General features: G+C 44.6%; 1 protein-coding gene across 5 annotated transcripts in view; it reads right to left on the bottom strand.

The window, feature by feature from the left end:
- The window catches only part of MCF2 (MCF.2 cell line derived transforming sequence), a 118,702-nt gene that overhangs the window by 57,450 nt on the left and 45,918 nt on the right, over positions 1–15,334 (bottom strand). For all 5 annotated transcript variants that reach the window (XM_065556724.1, XM_065556720.1, XM_065556719.1 and 2 more), the window contains 6 exons: positions 11,352–11,476; positions 10,683–10,797; positions 9,578–9,697; positions 7,453–7,644; positions 5,754–5,945; positions 5,437–5,608 (listed from right to left, as the gene is read on the bottom strand). In XM_065556724.1, the coding sequence (XP_065412796.1) occupies positions 5,437–5,608; positions 5,754–5,945; positions 7,453–7,644; positions 9,578–9,697; positions 10,683–10,797; positions 11,352–11,476 (916 nt within the window). The remainder of the gene's footprint in view (positions 1–5,436; positions 5,609–5,753; positions 5,946–7,452; positions 7,645–9,577; positions 9,698–10,682; positions 10,798–11,351; positions 11,477–15,334) is intronic.

The raw sequence follows: 15,334 nt of genomic DNA, 5'->3' as shown, positions 1-15,334 counted from the left end.
CTAGTAAGAGGAAATGTTGATGTCTGGGGGAAAGCAGTTACTTGATCATTGTGTGACTTGTTATAAGAAGGACTGTACGCAATTTTGAGACAAATTAAAATAAAAATTCCTAAGACTTGTAATCTTCACACTCGTTAAAAATCAAAGAATAAGTCAGCACAGGCAAAAATAAAGCAACGTTAATGAAAGATTCTTTTCAATGGGGAAAAATGCATTGCTGCAGATGAGAGGCCGAAAAGGAACTGGAACTAGGTTATTTAAAATTTTGAATAGTATTTATACAAAAGAACCACCTTTTGTGAAGCAATGAGCAAAAGATGCAGGGAGAAAAAATTGATGCAGAGGAATGGAAACAGATATGGAGAGAAGGCGTCTCGTCTTCAAAATGTGCTGTTACAAAATAAAATGATTAGAAATTATTATTCCAGTGATGCCTTACATACCAGTTAGATTGAAAAAGACTTCAACCGCAAAGGGTGACTGCTGGAGAGAAGGTGGGGAATACATATTTGAAGCATCAAAAAAGTTAACAATAGAGCCATTCATAAGTATGGTTGACCAAAGGACCTGTCTCATTGTTGAGACTTCCATTGAAATAAAAGATCAGTGACGATATTTAAAAACAAACGACACTGATTGAACACAGATGTTCTGACGCAAGTCACTGGAAGAAAAAAATATCCTCCAATGGTAATATTGTGTTGCAATTTAAAAATGGGGCAATGAAGGTGCAAGAAAAGTATTTTAAACACTGGTTCCCTTTTGCTGAATTTACAGGGGGGGGGGATCATTCTCCAGCAATCGAGCCTGTGTATTTACACTCATGTATTTCAGAATGAAAAGGCAGAAATTACTGTAACACATTCAGCAAAATTCCTACTTTTTAAAATAGGAAACTTTCTGTCTCTCAGTGTTATTTGGATTGATACGTACAAAGAGGACAGTCGCTTGTACAGTTACAGACAACCAGAACATTAGAAGTCAGCAAGAAGGCCCCTCCAGTGATTCCTGTTGGTCAGAAGCCCATTATCATCTTCTTGCCATTCTCCTGGCCTGTGGCTTAGCCACTGTAATGCAGCCCACAAATGCCACTGGCAAGCCAGGGTGAACATCCCTTCGCTTTTAGAAGCGAGGCTCGGCAGTGAAGAGCAAACGTAAGAATGGCCCTGTGGCGCTCTAAACTTATTTGTCTCTCAACGGTTTCCATATCTTAGATGCTCTTTCTACAAGTCAAGCTTTTTCTTCCCGAACTGCCAGCCCTGCAAATTCAGCCAGCACTGAGAATCAAGCTGGATCCTTTACTGCTTCACAAAAGGTCCTGTAGGCCAAATTACATCCCATGGCACATGTGACATCTGTGCATCTCCACTATCTTCATATCATGCCCTCTGTAACACCAGTGTTAACCAGCTAGACAGCTGTAACTGATTGGAACTACGTCAACAATTGTTGATGGTGCACGAGAGGGAAAAGAATCCCGTTCCTGCCCTCTTAGTTGTGTTGCTTCAGCAGGACTATCAGGAGAGAATCACAGTCAAACTGATTTTTGTCATTAGGTTTAGCAGATATGACTGAATATACACAAGGAATTAATGAATTGAGTGTGTTTAGTTGTCATGGTTAGATTGGTAATTTTCAAACTTGAACTGCACTTTAAAAGGAGCTGGTCGAAAGCCATAAATGAAAAACCTCATTGCAGTTTGATGATAAAATTCCATCCTGGTGGCTCCTCCTCTGTACCTGTACAATAAGTTGGAAATGTTGTCCTTAACTTTACCTTACCTTGCTTTGTTTGAGACACACCCTTGACTGGCTACATTTTGAAATCTTCATTCCTAAACTGCAGTTGTAAAATGTGTCTTCCTCAGCTGTGCCTACAAAGCACATATCTGCATGTGCACGACATATATTTGCATGTCTGCATGGTTCTTGTGGGTATATCCATCCCCTTTACATAAGCAAAGACTCTTTCGTACACATTTTGCAGGAACGTCAGATGCACGTACGTGAGTATTGCCTATATAGCACTGAGCAACCTCAACTCTCATTGACAGCATGAGAGACTTCACTGAGACTGGAAGGTGCTCAGGATCTCGGGATCATCCTGTATTCTGTGTCTGCGACTCAGGTGGCAAAGTTTGAAAATACAGCCGTTAACGTTACTTTATTATAGAGCCATAACATTATTGCACTTTACTGCACTTCAGTATACGGTACTACATTATTTTATGGTTTACATTTTTTCAAAAGTAGTTTTAAAAATAGACCTGCCCCCCAACAGAGAAGTTCAAACCCAGGGCACAGATGAAAGGAGGAAGTCCCTACCCTCTTAAAAAAAAAAAAAAAAAAAAAGAAAAGAGCACAAAAAAGCGTGCTTCTCGGTAGCTTGCTTTCAATCTGTGCCCTAGTGTCTGCAGAACTCAAAGCACACTCAGTGCATCCCAGGATGGATCTTTGACACAAGATATCCCACCAGTTCAGATCAAGCCATTTCGATGTTTCAGTGTGAAATGGAGACCTTTCCAAAAGAAATGCCTTTCATCTTTTCACCCTTTGCTGGCTGTGCTCATTTCCAGATGCTTGTTCGCGTCTTTCAGGGTTAAGATTAATGCAGGGTACCTGCCCGTTACGACTGATCTCATGCCTTTAAAATGTACAATGTTTAAGGGAACAGCATCAAATACATCCAGTCAGATAGCCACTGTGATGGTGTGACATTCAGGGTCCAGGCATCCCCAGGGTAGAACCCCAAAGAATAAGCTGTATACAATGTTACTATGCTATAAAAATATGTTGAATAAGGTCTTTTATAAAAGCCTGTAACGTTCTGAACTTGATGGTCATTATGAGCTATTCAAACAGACTGTGGTTATGTATTTATATGTATATATGAATTTATTTATTTGTGCTGCAGCTTTTAGTTCCCTCTAACAGCAGGGCGGTAAGTGGTCAGGCGGGGGGGGCTGCCTCCCCCACCAGATGAGATGAGCCCTAAGCACCTACCACTGTATAACCCAGGAAAAGACAAATGATGGGCACTACAGTTCATGGGAAAATACTGAAACAACTTGAAACTGAAAAGAAACCCCCAGTCCTGGAAAACTAAGGAAGGCGTGGGGGGGGGGGAAAGGGGGTTCCCCACTTTGAATTTCTACAGTGACTGAAGGGGAAAAAACCCTGAAAATCCTTTTTAAAGGGGGAAGGGGTTTGAAGTGAAACCTATTCAGAGACTGAGGGACAACATCGAAGTGGGAAGCAGTCTATGAACCCTGGATCCCCCTACAGTTAGGGAGTATGCTGAGAACCAGTTCAAAGCCAATAGATGTGTTAGAAAAGGGATTTTTCTCTCATTTGAAAGGGTACATCCTGAAGATGCATCTTTATGTTTATTGTCCGTGTAGCTTGTACGTGTTTGCTTCCCTTGCTATTTCATCTTCGAATCCATGATTTTTTCTATTAAATAAACTTCTTGTTTAGTTTTACCCCAAGCAGGTCCCTGGTGTGCAAACTGTGTGGAGTTTGTGTGCCAAAGCAAGCGGACTGGTTTCACACCTTCATGGTTGACAAACCAGAGAGGAAAAGTCTACGTGGCTGGTCATTAGGGACTCAGGATGATGGATTTGGGGAGACTTGGAACTGAAGGGGCGGCTGGGGTCACTCTGCCAGGACTAAGTAGGCTAGTGGAAGCCAGGATGAGAGCTTTATGATTATGGGCTGGCTCCTGATGTCAGGGCTGTGAACCGCCGCAGAATAGTATCCAAGTACCCAAGGTTACCGGACAGGCGGTGACAGAACCCCTTACCGGTGTGGATAATCCCAAATCATCACAGACAGCGACAGGCTACACCATTTGCCCGAATCTTTACGGCAAAGTTCTCTCTTTATCACTTTTCTGTTTCTGAAATGCCGACGACGAAACATTACGAAATAGCCACAACGCTTTGATTTTAAAAAGCCATCACAATACTGTTGATGAGTAATGCTTCAGAGGAAATGCTTGAAAAGGGACCGGACAGGGGTCAGGAGACTTGGGGCTTTTCTCAACGCTGACATGTGTGCGACCTTGGGCACGTCACTTCACCTCTCTCTTACTGTGTTTCCTCTCCCATCTTTGCCTGCCTTGTTTATTTACTGTATAAACTCTCCAGAGTGGGGAGCATTTCTTAACATGTGCATGTATAAAGCCTAGCCCAACGGGGTTCTGATCTCAGCTGAGGGCTCTAAGGCACTGCATAACATACCTAATATCATAATAAATAATTAACGATCATGGATCAGCGTCCCCGTCACTAACCGGCCTGGGCCGGGGAAGCTAATGAGCCAACCAGCGGACCAAATTCGGTGATGAATCCTGGTCACGTTGTGCATATGCTACAAGAATCCTCATGTAGATCATAAATTAATTGCCTTACATAGTCAAGCCACTGAGCGTTACCTTGGACAACTTGTTTATACTGGTATATAAATACGTGTTAAGGAAAAAAAGTTTAATTTCATCATTTAAACAAACATCGGGCCAAATACTGTTCTGGGCAGAACATCCATGGACCTTTATTTCCCAGGATTTGGCTTTTTAGGAACATATGTTATTTCATAATAAGGGCTTAAGAGGGGAGTTTTTAAGTGAGTCTAAGGAAGTTAAGCGCCCTACTTCCTTTCAAGTTCAGTGGGATCTGGGTGACTAATTTCCTTAGGCTCCTGCAAAATGTCAGCCAAAATCTGTGTCAGCTGCGGCTCTAAGTATACGGATGAGATTGCTAAGTGAGGACTTCTTGATATAGAAAATAAATACGTTCATACGTTTTAATAGGTTCTTGTCCTTTTCCCATGTAACCCTAATTTCACTTCCAATTTAGCACTGCAGGCTGTCAGGTGGGACAGCGCGGGGGAACTTTGCACTGTGTCTTTCGGGATAAATACCATGCAACCAATCCCAGCCTCAAAAATGAACATAGAAAAACTGCATTGGCTTGTCTACACAGACAGTGGAGAAAATATTGCACCCATTCTCATGCAACCTTTTCACAACCGAAATAAAAACTCAAAACTTGAAGGCCTCAAAACTTCAAAGAGCTCAAGAATTTTCAATAACTCACCTCTCTTCTTATAACTATATTCTGCTTATGAAGCTAAAAACATTCCATACAGTAGCAGAGACCAACATAAACTTAAATACGACAGGGATCTTTGTCCCATCTATGCACCACATGGGAGACTTCGAAACATACGTTACTTACCCATTAATCGGAGTCTCGAGCCCAAAACTTGAGAGGTGGTAATCTCCTAAGCATTTAACACTGATCTAGCAATTTTACATCAGCCCATAAATTCTAGTTTACTTCTCAAAACTACACTTAGACTTATTCTTTCACAGCTCAGAGAAAAATTAACAAAGCTGAACGTTTTAAGGTGACAGAAACTTTAAAATACTTTTACCGTGTTTGGGAGAGAATAAAGGAGATTTCGATCTTGGTGGGTTTTCTGGTCGAGGGGCTACTAACTGAACAGGCCGCACTTGTTTATCCACAAGCTTTTTGAAGCAAGTTTGCCGATTCTCAAACATACTTCGAACGTTTTCAAGCTTGATCTGGACTGACTGTATCTGGCCCTGCGAAGTGCGAATAAGACAACGGTAAGCAAATTACTATTATTATTTGTCACTATAACAGAGACAATAGAAAGGCTGGTGATATTGCAACTGTATTGTAATTGTATTATTATTATTTTTAAAAGAGGACAGTGAGGTATCTTACCTTTATTTCAGGAGTTAAAACAGATTCAAAGTCATAGCACAGGACTTGGGGATCATAGCTTAAGTACGGCAAAGAACTTTCAAGAAATTTGTCTATATCCTGAAGAGCTTTCTCAGCACCTTCTTTAGATTGGCATCTATCCATTGGCTGATTAGCGAGAAGATTAGCCCCTTCATCACAGCACTCGAGGGCCTGATAAAAGTGTAACACAAATGAGGAGTAAACAGATCAGTGAGCCGAAACCTCCAGTTAACCAACGTATAAATGAAAAATATTTATCACCCATTAATTTAGCATTCACTTAATCTGCTTTTCAATTTGGAGAAAACCAGAAAGCTAATTAGCTTTATGAGAAGTTCAATCAACTCTCTTGCATTCTGATAATAGGGAAGTAGGGCTTTAAATTTCCGTAGAATGGCTAACATTGCCGGCCAAATTCTGCTCTCAGCTACACTGGTGCAAAATCACTCATATGCCACTGACATAAAAGTAGAATTTGGTACATAACTCCTCCCGTATTATTTATCTTGCTCTGAAAGTAAACGTGACAAAATGAACAAGAAGATCAGCCATTAATGTGTTTAGTGACTAATTAGTTGGGCTCGACAGAGTTTGAGTTGTGATGAATAACTGACATCATTGTGTCCATATTTTTATAACAAGGTACTTAAATACCAATAGTTTACAGTTTTATATCTATAATATTATATCAATAACATCTGAAAGTTCTATGCATGCCACTCAATTACCATAATTAAACTGTGGAACTCATTGCCACAAGGTGATATTGCAATGACCGAGAACAGAATAGGGTTTTTAAAAGGATCAGACTTCTATATAGTCAATGAGATGGTCCAGAATTACTTTAATAAGCACTTAGAAAACAAGGGCAGAAGCCAACCTCTAACTGAGGGATTAGCTAGAAACTTTAACCTTGTAAATAATTCTCATTTCTTTCCTTTAGTTAATATATCCCTACTTTACTATAAGATTGGCTACAAGCATTGGCTCTGGTGTGAGATCTAAGTGCAAATCAGCCTGGGGTAAGTGACTGGTTCTTTGGGACTGCAGGTAACCAGAATATCTTGTGATTTTGGCGTAAAGTGACGGCTTATCACAGAGTCAAGCTTGCCTGGGAGACAAGATAGATCGGAAGGCAAAAGGGGACAGTCTGTGACTCCATGTTAAGGCTGTACAGTGCCTGAGGAATTTACACTTGTTACTGGGTTGATGAACTTTAAGTATAGAACTCACAACCACTTTGGAGTTTGTGCCTTGCTTCCTAACAGTCTGCCCTGAGGTTGGTATTCTCACTCGTGAGCCACTCCAGACAGCGCGACATGGACCATCAGAAACAACACTAAGCACCACATGTGGAGATCAAATCGGGAGTGATTAGAGGGGGCTGCCACAGAGGAGACTCAAGTACTCAAGAACCTGGGACCTTCAACCCTAAAATCATAGGCCTCATCTGCCTGAGCTAACCATGGTAGCAGATGTGTTAACGCCTTGTGTGACACAGCCCCTAGAGGAGGACAAAGAGGAGCGCTGTCCCAGTGTGAGCTATAGAACAGAGTATCGCCACCACAAGATGTGCATTGCATGCAGGATACTTGTAGCCAGGATGTCCAGTCTGCAGGAGATCCACACCGAGAGGTTAAACAGCCACTTCCCGGTGCATCATAGTTCTGACTGTTACCTGCTGCAGGCGGGTGTGCAGATCTAAGGTCATCCGGAGTCGTACGTGCTTCCTCTTGATCTCCTCCGACAGGACGTCAGAATGGTGCCGCAGCTCATTGCATTGCTGACAGATTAAGCTGAGCGCGTAATGATGATTTGCTGCTAGCTGGTGCCCATGTAATATCACCACCTGTGCTTTCCCTGCCAGGTCCTTTCGTAAAGACAAAACAATGGAGGGGATTACACGCTTGTTTGGATCGTGCCATCACAATGAAACATGGAAACATTTCTCAGTAATAACTTGTACCTAACAATTTCATCTGATTGCACCTACCAAATCCATACCATTTGAAATGGGTAAAAGAGGTTCAGCATGCAGCATCCACCTCTGAAAACTGGGCACCCGCAACCGGGGATGGGCCGCTTTTAATGTGTTGGTACCATTCAAAAGGAAAAGCAACAAATCACCACCACAACCTGGCTGGCCTTCGAGTGCATGGCCGGAGCTGCCTAGGATACTGTACCATCATTTCCAGAAATATTACCCTCAAATGTGGTAAACAGCCAGCTTTGGCTTGTTCTCCGGATGATAATGTGGAGGAAGAATTAACCACCTTGTTCGTCGTCAAGCTTGGCAGCTATGCCAATGCAACTGTTCTGCCGTCTCCCATGCGGGCTCTACCCAGGGACCCGTCCCCCAACATTCCCTGTCTGCCATGTCTCATTTTATTCCTTCAAGCTTCAGCTTAAGAACATCCCTTCTTTCAAATGGCCCATAAGCCCTAGGCCTTTCCACACAGCAGGGCCTCCCGGGGGGGACGGGGGGAAAATGGGGGAATTTGCCCCAGGCCCCGGGCCCCACAGGGGCCCCCACGAGAATGTCAGAGGCTTCCCCCTGCCTCCGCCTTCCCCCATCCCCCAGCACCTCAGAGCACCGCGTCCAGGAGCGGCCCTGGTCAGCGCTGCAGCGGCGTGGCTTGGGCGGGGCCTGAGGTCCTCCTGCTCGGAGCTGCGTGGAAAGGGGGCGGGGCTGCGAGCTCCGGCGGGCCGAGCAGCAGAAGCTCCTGGACGCGGCTCGCTGAGGCTCTGGGAGAGGGGGGAGGTGGCATGGTAAGCCCCTCTGAGCCGGGCACCCCTCAACCCCCAGCTCCGAGCCCAGCCCCTCTGAGCGGGGACCCCCCCCCGACCCAGAGCCCAGCTCCCCACCCAGCCCTGGGCAACAGCAGCACCACCCCCAGGCAGCGACAGCCCATTGGCACCAACCATCACCATCACCCAGCAACAGCCCATTATGTAATTGCAAATGTATACATACCATTAAAGCATTTAATGTTTATAAATAATGTATTTCATGTATTTTCAAATTATTAAAAATTAATTTTTGAATGTATTTCATTGGTTATTTTTTACATTTCCAAATACATGTTACTAGAGTATTGCAACTTTTTTTTATGGAAGGGGCCCCCGAAATTGCTTTGTCCCAGGCCCCCTGAATCCTCTGGGTGGCCCTGCCACACAGTCATATTAACCGAGAGTTAGGAACCCACTTCTCTTACATGCCTTTGAAAATCCCACCCAACATATATGTATGTATCCATGCATGCCTATCACGCACATTATATATTGCTATACAAAAATCATGCAATCAGCAAGACTCCCAGAAAACTTCAACACTCCCATCCCTTTCCTTTTTGTCACATCTCCTACTCTTCACCTATATGTTGCCCACTTCGATTGCCAACACTTCAAGCCGGGGACTTGTCTTGCCTCTTCACCGGTAAGTGAGCACCTATGGAACACGGGTTACCAAATAATGGCATTTATTAAATAAATAACTCTTCCCCAGATATGCAGCCCCCTGGTCTTCTCTATGGACAGACTTATCTGTGCTGGATTTTGTGTTGGTTCAGTGATTTTTTTTTTTTTTTTGGTCTAGGAGAACCAAATTCATTGCTCTAGGGTTTTCAATGTGCTCTGAATGAAGTTCCACAGAGGTGAAAGACTCGTGAAATCAACACTAGCTTGTAGCCACCTACTGATGAGTTACGCGAAAGTCAGGTCATTTCAGAGAGATAGTTCTGGCACCCTCAGAAAGCGCCTATAATGTTTCATTGGTACACCTAGTATTTGAAAGATTATCTCACCTGAGCCATTCCATCTAAATTACCCAAGTCTTTGAGCCTTTGTTTCACTTCAGCCACACTATCTCCAGTGTCAGGCAGTTCTGCTTGCTGGCCCATTAAAAATTCAGTGGCACTCTGGAGCTAAATATAAGAAGATGACAATTGCAAAAGGATACAAGTTATAAGCACAAAATTAGTCTCAAGCCAAAAGCTCATCCCGTTATAGTTAAGGTTGCTAAGTGAGACATCTCAAACTGCAAGAACGTTAGAGTTAAAAAAATCATCCCAAAGTCTGGAAATCATCAGTTAAGTCTATCTAATGGCAGATCTACACCTAAGATGCTGAATCGGCACAGCTGCACCAAGCGAAGACGCTCCAGCACCGATGGGGGAGCTTCTCCCATTGGCATAATTAATCCACTTCTCCAAGAGGCGGTAGCTGTGTCAGTGGGAGAAGCTCTCTTGCCAACATAGCACTAGCTACACAGGAGATTAGGTCACTCAGGGGTGTGGCCTAGGTATTATACAGTATCATCCCTTTTTGCTTCAAGCGGCAAAGTTTGGAGGTCTGAGAGTGTTCCGGTTTGGAGACAGAATTGACCAGAGTCTGGTATTTTCTGTCTTGTTTATTTACAAGGGATGTACAAAATCCTACTTCTCTGAATGCAGGAGGATCTAAAGCCGAAAGGAGATATTTTCTTTGCTTACAGCCCCAGTCCTCTTTAGCCAGCACAGGACCCAGAAGCCCCTTCTCTGGCTTCTTCTGGGTTCTGTGCTTGTCCAGGCTGTCTCCCAATCTGTCTTACTTCAGCTTGTCTTGTCTCTCTCTCTCTGGTGCTTGCAAGCACGCACGCACACACAAAAATGTTCTACCAATCAAAGCCCCAGCCCCTGCATTTTAAAACCCTTGGGTTACAGGATTCAGCTTCTACTCAGCATTGCCATGTGCCTGTTGTTTTGGGTGCTACTGTCATTGTTTCAGCCGCCTGATTACAATGGCTTCTTTCCATTTATTCTGAATGGAAGGCAGCAACCATGGTTGTGCCTGACAGGACAATAGTATAGTGCCTGAAATCTCTTTTCAGGACTCCCATTTGTGCGGGGGGAAGGATCAGTCTCCGCATACCTCTTGAAAACTTTGCTCAAACTTCCACAGTTGTAAATACTGCTCCATTTTTAGTTGATGTTTTTCCCAGAAGCCATCAAAAGCAGTTTCCATCTCATGCAACTGAGCGAGTAACCTGAACAAAAATGAAAAAGGACGAGACAAAAAAGAGTTGGGCAATACAGGACTATGGGAGATGGGACCACACGGCAAAGTTCTGACCCAGAGTCCACTCTACTTTGTGGTGTTTTGAATCTGGGCTTTCAGTTCAGGGCCCATCTCTGATGATAACTCATTAGATGTGGATTTAAATGACTGCGTGCAGATCTCAAAAGAACCTTACAACCATCATTAAGGCTGATAACACCCATGTGAGGTAAGTATAAAACTGCTTCTATTTTATCTTTCTAATTTATGATGTCTAAGGGACTTGCCACTGAAGACGCTAAGCCCCATCCTCCCATTTTATGATGGGGAAACAGAATCACAGCAAGGTTAAATCACTTGCAAAAGCAAGTCAGTGGCACAGATCGGAACAGAACCCATGACGGTATCATTGTCTCTTTCCCTGTATTGACCACGGCTGCCATGGAAAGTACACGCATGGCTTAATACATTTAAAGTCTTATTTTAGTCTGACTATCTTGCGAGTTCCCATTCCAAATCAAACAAGTAGCACGTTGCACTCACCGATTCACAGTTTCCCAGTCTCCAGGTCTGTCGCGGTGTTGTTTCTGACTACGTTCGTTGGCATCGGGCTCTTCTAAACTACTTAACAGCACGTTTCCTTCTTTTGTTACTATTGTAATATCTCCCTGCACAAATGTAGGACACTACTGGTTAGTTTATTTTCAGACACTGTCAGGCTCCACAGTGATCTGCTTGCGCAAGTCAATTCATTTCTCTGGGTCTTCGTGTCCCCATCTGTAAAATGGGGATGTTAGCACCTACTATACCTACCTCGCAGGGGAGTAATGCTTTAAGAGCGTTGGATGGGAAAGCACGATAGAAGTGTTATTATATAGTGGTTAATAAAGATTATATAGAGCAAGATATTAGATAGACTAGGTATAAACAGCTGGTGTGCTGAATTAATATTGCTCCAGTTAGTATGTTGCATTTCACAGGAAGAACAAACGTCCACCCACTATGTGCTGATTGTGCACTGATCCTGAGACCGCGATCATACGACCGCATGCGCCAGAATCTCTACAACCAAAGGTTTGCCAGCGTTTTCATTATAAACTCATTGGAAGTGGATTCAAACTAAAAAATTGGCAGTTGAGTTTCGGCGGAAAAAAATCACTCTACATCAGGTTCAGCCCCAGAGCAAGTGTTTTCTTCGTTTATTTTCCATGGCAAGCGACAGTTTGGAGCAGGGTTGGTGATGCGAAGAGAGTAGAAAAACTGCTGTGGGTGTTGAACTGGGCTGAATGACGCATCTCAGGAAGCAAAAGAGAAACCGGAAGATGGGCTAGTCAACATGGGGAAACTGTCTGGCAGAACTCCAGAGGGATAATTAAATGGCTATAGCTATGCTGGTATAACTGCCATGTGGACACACTAGTCTGAAATAAAAGGGACTCTCAGCTCTGCAGGGTAAGCTATCCTGCTAACAACGGTGGGCTCCAGCAGACCAAGTGGGGAGCAGTACATCCCAGAGCTAATGGGCTCTCACCCACACGCTCTGCCGGCAACTCCTTTACGTGTGGCATGAGCATGCATTGCAGTGGGTTTCTCCTGTTTATCAATATTACTCCATATTACTTCTCTGACCGGTGGAGTAATGTTGCCAGCAAAGTTGAGGGGGATACAGACTTTCCTACTGCTACAAACCCTCCCCATCCCCCTGCAGTGCAAGTGCCTCCTTCCTCCTATGCCCTGCTACCAATACGGGTCTCAATACCTCACGCTCCTCAAATCATTCACTCACTGGCGCTTCCCCAGATACCAGCTTCACTCCCTCTCCCACCACATCCCTCAGCTCCTTCCCCCCCCCCACTAATACCCTTTCCTCCCCCAAAAAACCCTCATCTTCCTCTCTCCCAAGACCCATCCCTGAGCCTGCATCTTCCCACAGCCAAGACTGAGCCACTCAAGTCTAGGTCCATCACCACACTTCTCCCCTCAGCCGGTCACTCCCCACAATTCCCCGCCCCAGGGACCCCCCCTCTTCCATCTTGTGTCCTCCGAAGGCTGTCCCCTGGCTGATTCCTCCTTCCCCTCAGCTCCATGAGGAGTGTGGGGGGAAATGAAGGTGGACAGGGGCCAGGGCTTGTCTGCTTGCCAATCCCCCTGCTCTGTATACAGAGCTTGTTGCAGGCAGGCAGGATGGGGGCTGCAGCTCCAGAAATCAGCCTCTGGTCTCCCCAACAGAGCAGCCCCAAGTGGCAGAGGCAAGAAAAGAGTGCCAAGCTGCAGTAAGCAATGAACTCAGATGGATACCTTCTCCCCACCATCCTGCTGCATCCCTCTCTGCCCTCCCCTCCACGGAGGGGCTGAAAGGGGGTAGGGGAAGGGAAGAAAGAACAGGGGTTTCCATCCAAGTTAGAGGTTGGGAGGAGATTCCTCCCTCCCTTTCCTCTTAAAACCATACCCACATCTAGAGTGGCACCTCCGACCCGGTCCGCACCTAGAACTTAGGTCGACGACCTAGCGACGTCGCTCAACGCCGTGAAAACCTTCATGCCCTGTGCGGGGTAGTTAGGTCACTCTAACCCCCACCGTCGACACAGCTTGGTCGATGTGTCGCTGCAGCATTCATAGCATGGACATACTCCCACCCTGACATCGGGGCTTCGTTGCTCTAGGAGCTGTACGTACACAAAGGGCAAGCTAGTCCCTGCCTCAAAAAGCGTCCAGGGTAAAGTTTTAAATCACTAGGCTCAGTAACTACGGGTGCACAAGGTTCTGCCACAGTAGAGTTATGCACCAGGCCCATTTACCTTCTGCCCTTCTAGCTATGACCCAATTATTTCACCAAAGGCATTTGGTTGGGAATATCGCAACAGGCGACTTCCCTCTGAAGGCCAAGTCTTGTCCAAGAAAGAGCCTTTCACGGCTGTGACTGGCCCCCGTCTTGCCCCCTTGCCGTGGCAACGCAAAGTCCCACCTGGTACTGTCAGGCCAACCCATGCGGCTGTGTTTGTTGATTAGTGGGAAGGCCCGGGGCATGAGAACAGTGCCGTTGCACACCGCAGACAGCACCCAGTTGCGTGTGGTGCTCCTGGATATTTCTTCTTTCTATAGGAAGGAGCACCAGGAGCATCATGGGAGGGAGGGAGGAGATTAAAAAGCAGCTAGTCTCACCCTTCCTTCAGAAGTATGCCTGGCCGGATTAGCATATACATAGCCAGCAAGTTAAAGTATCTCAAGGGACTGGTTTATTTATGGAGGGTGGGGGCAGATCTATTATTTGATTCTGTGCATTTCACTGGCCTTACTATGTTAAAAGAACATAACAGATTTGATTATGTACCCCATGCTTTCTTCCACACTTACTATTTATATTATTGTATTGCCTAGGGGCTCCAGTCATGGACCAGAACCCCATTGTGCTAGGTGCTGTACAGAGACAGTGTGCCAGAGGATCCCTGCCTCAAGGAGCTTACAATTTAAATAGAGTAGGCATCACCGGTAGGGGAAGCGGTAAAACACACAAGCAGGGTGAACACTGTGAGAGTGGCAAATGTCTTGGTAGTTCCACTTTTTTTTTCAGGGGGGCTGAGGGGAAGGGGAAGGGTTACTTAGGAGGGAATCAGCTAAATGGAAAGAAAAGGGTAGGGAAGGAGAGTGAGGGGGCCAGGCCAAGGCACCAGAGAGTAAGAGGGGCAGGTGTGGAGTGATATTGAGCTGAAGAGACCATGAGGGAGGGGCAGGTGGAGGGTTGGACCAAACAGCCAATCAGAACACATGAAGTGCAAACTGTTGGAATGTGTTAGTATCAATTGGCTCTTGATTGATGTGACCTAGGACAAAAGTTCTGTCCATGTTTGATACTTCATTAATCCAGGAAACACAGAAGGGAAGAGGAATTACGCTGTATGTTTTAGGCAAAAGATGGCTGCTACTTTACCCTCTCATGTTTAGCTCTCCAGAGACCTAAAGTCTCCTTTTGTTTCAGACAATTCCATTACACGGGAAGATGCTGTAACCTAAGCACATCAAAGGCAACTGAACAGGTGTTAAATATGATTTTTCCCCTTTCAGTATATCAAAGGGGTTAATTTCTTAGTGTGCTTAATTAGCTTGTCTTTTTCTCATTACCTTTACAACTGGCTTCTGTTCAGTATCACAGCTACACAAATGCGCAAATGTATGTGATAGTTCTTATGTATTCAGAAATCTCCTGCCCCAATCTTTCAGTTGCCATGACAGCAATACAAGAATCTTGTATCTTTATTACTGCAATCTGTGCACAATTTCTTATCTAGCTTAATCTTTCATGTTCTTGAAAACACACACACACAACTAGGCTACATTTTGTTCAAAAACTCAACAGCCTTTTAAACTAATGAATGAGACATTTAAAAAACAACAACAGATGATTTCTACTGAATGATTAATCTAAAGGAACAGTCCAATATTTTAAATGCAAACGAAAACTCATGGTATTTTTGATTTCACCACAAAAAAAGCAGGCGTCACTGACATGTCTCTATTTACTAGCACAT

This window comes from Chrysemys picta, chromosome 9 (assembly GCF_011386835.1).
Source record: "Chrysemys picta bellii isolate R12L10 chromosome 9, ASM1138683v2, whole genome shotgun sequence".
Lineage (NCBI taxonomy): Eukaryota > Metazoa > Chordata > Testudines > Emydidae > Chrysemys > Chrysemys picta.
This window is presented reverse-complemented; position numbering and strand designations above follow the sequence as displayed.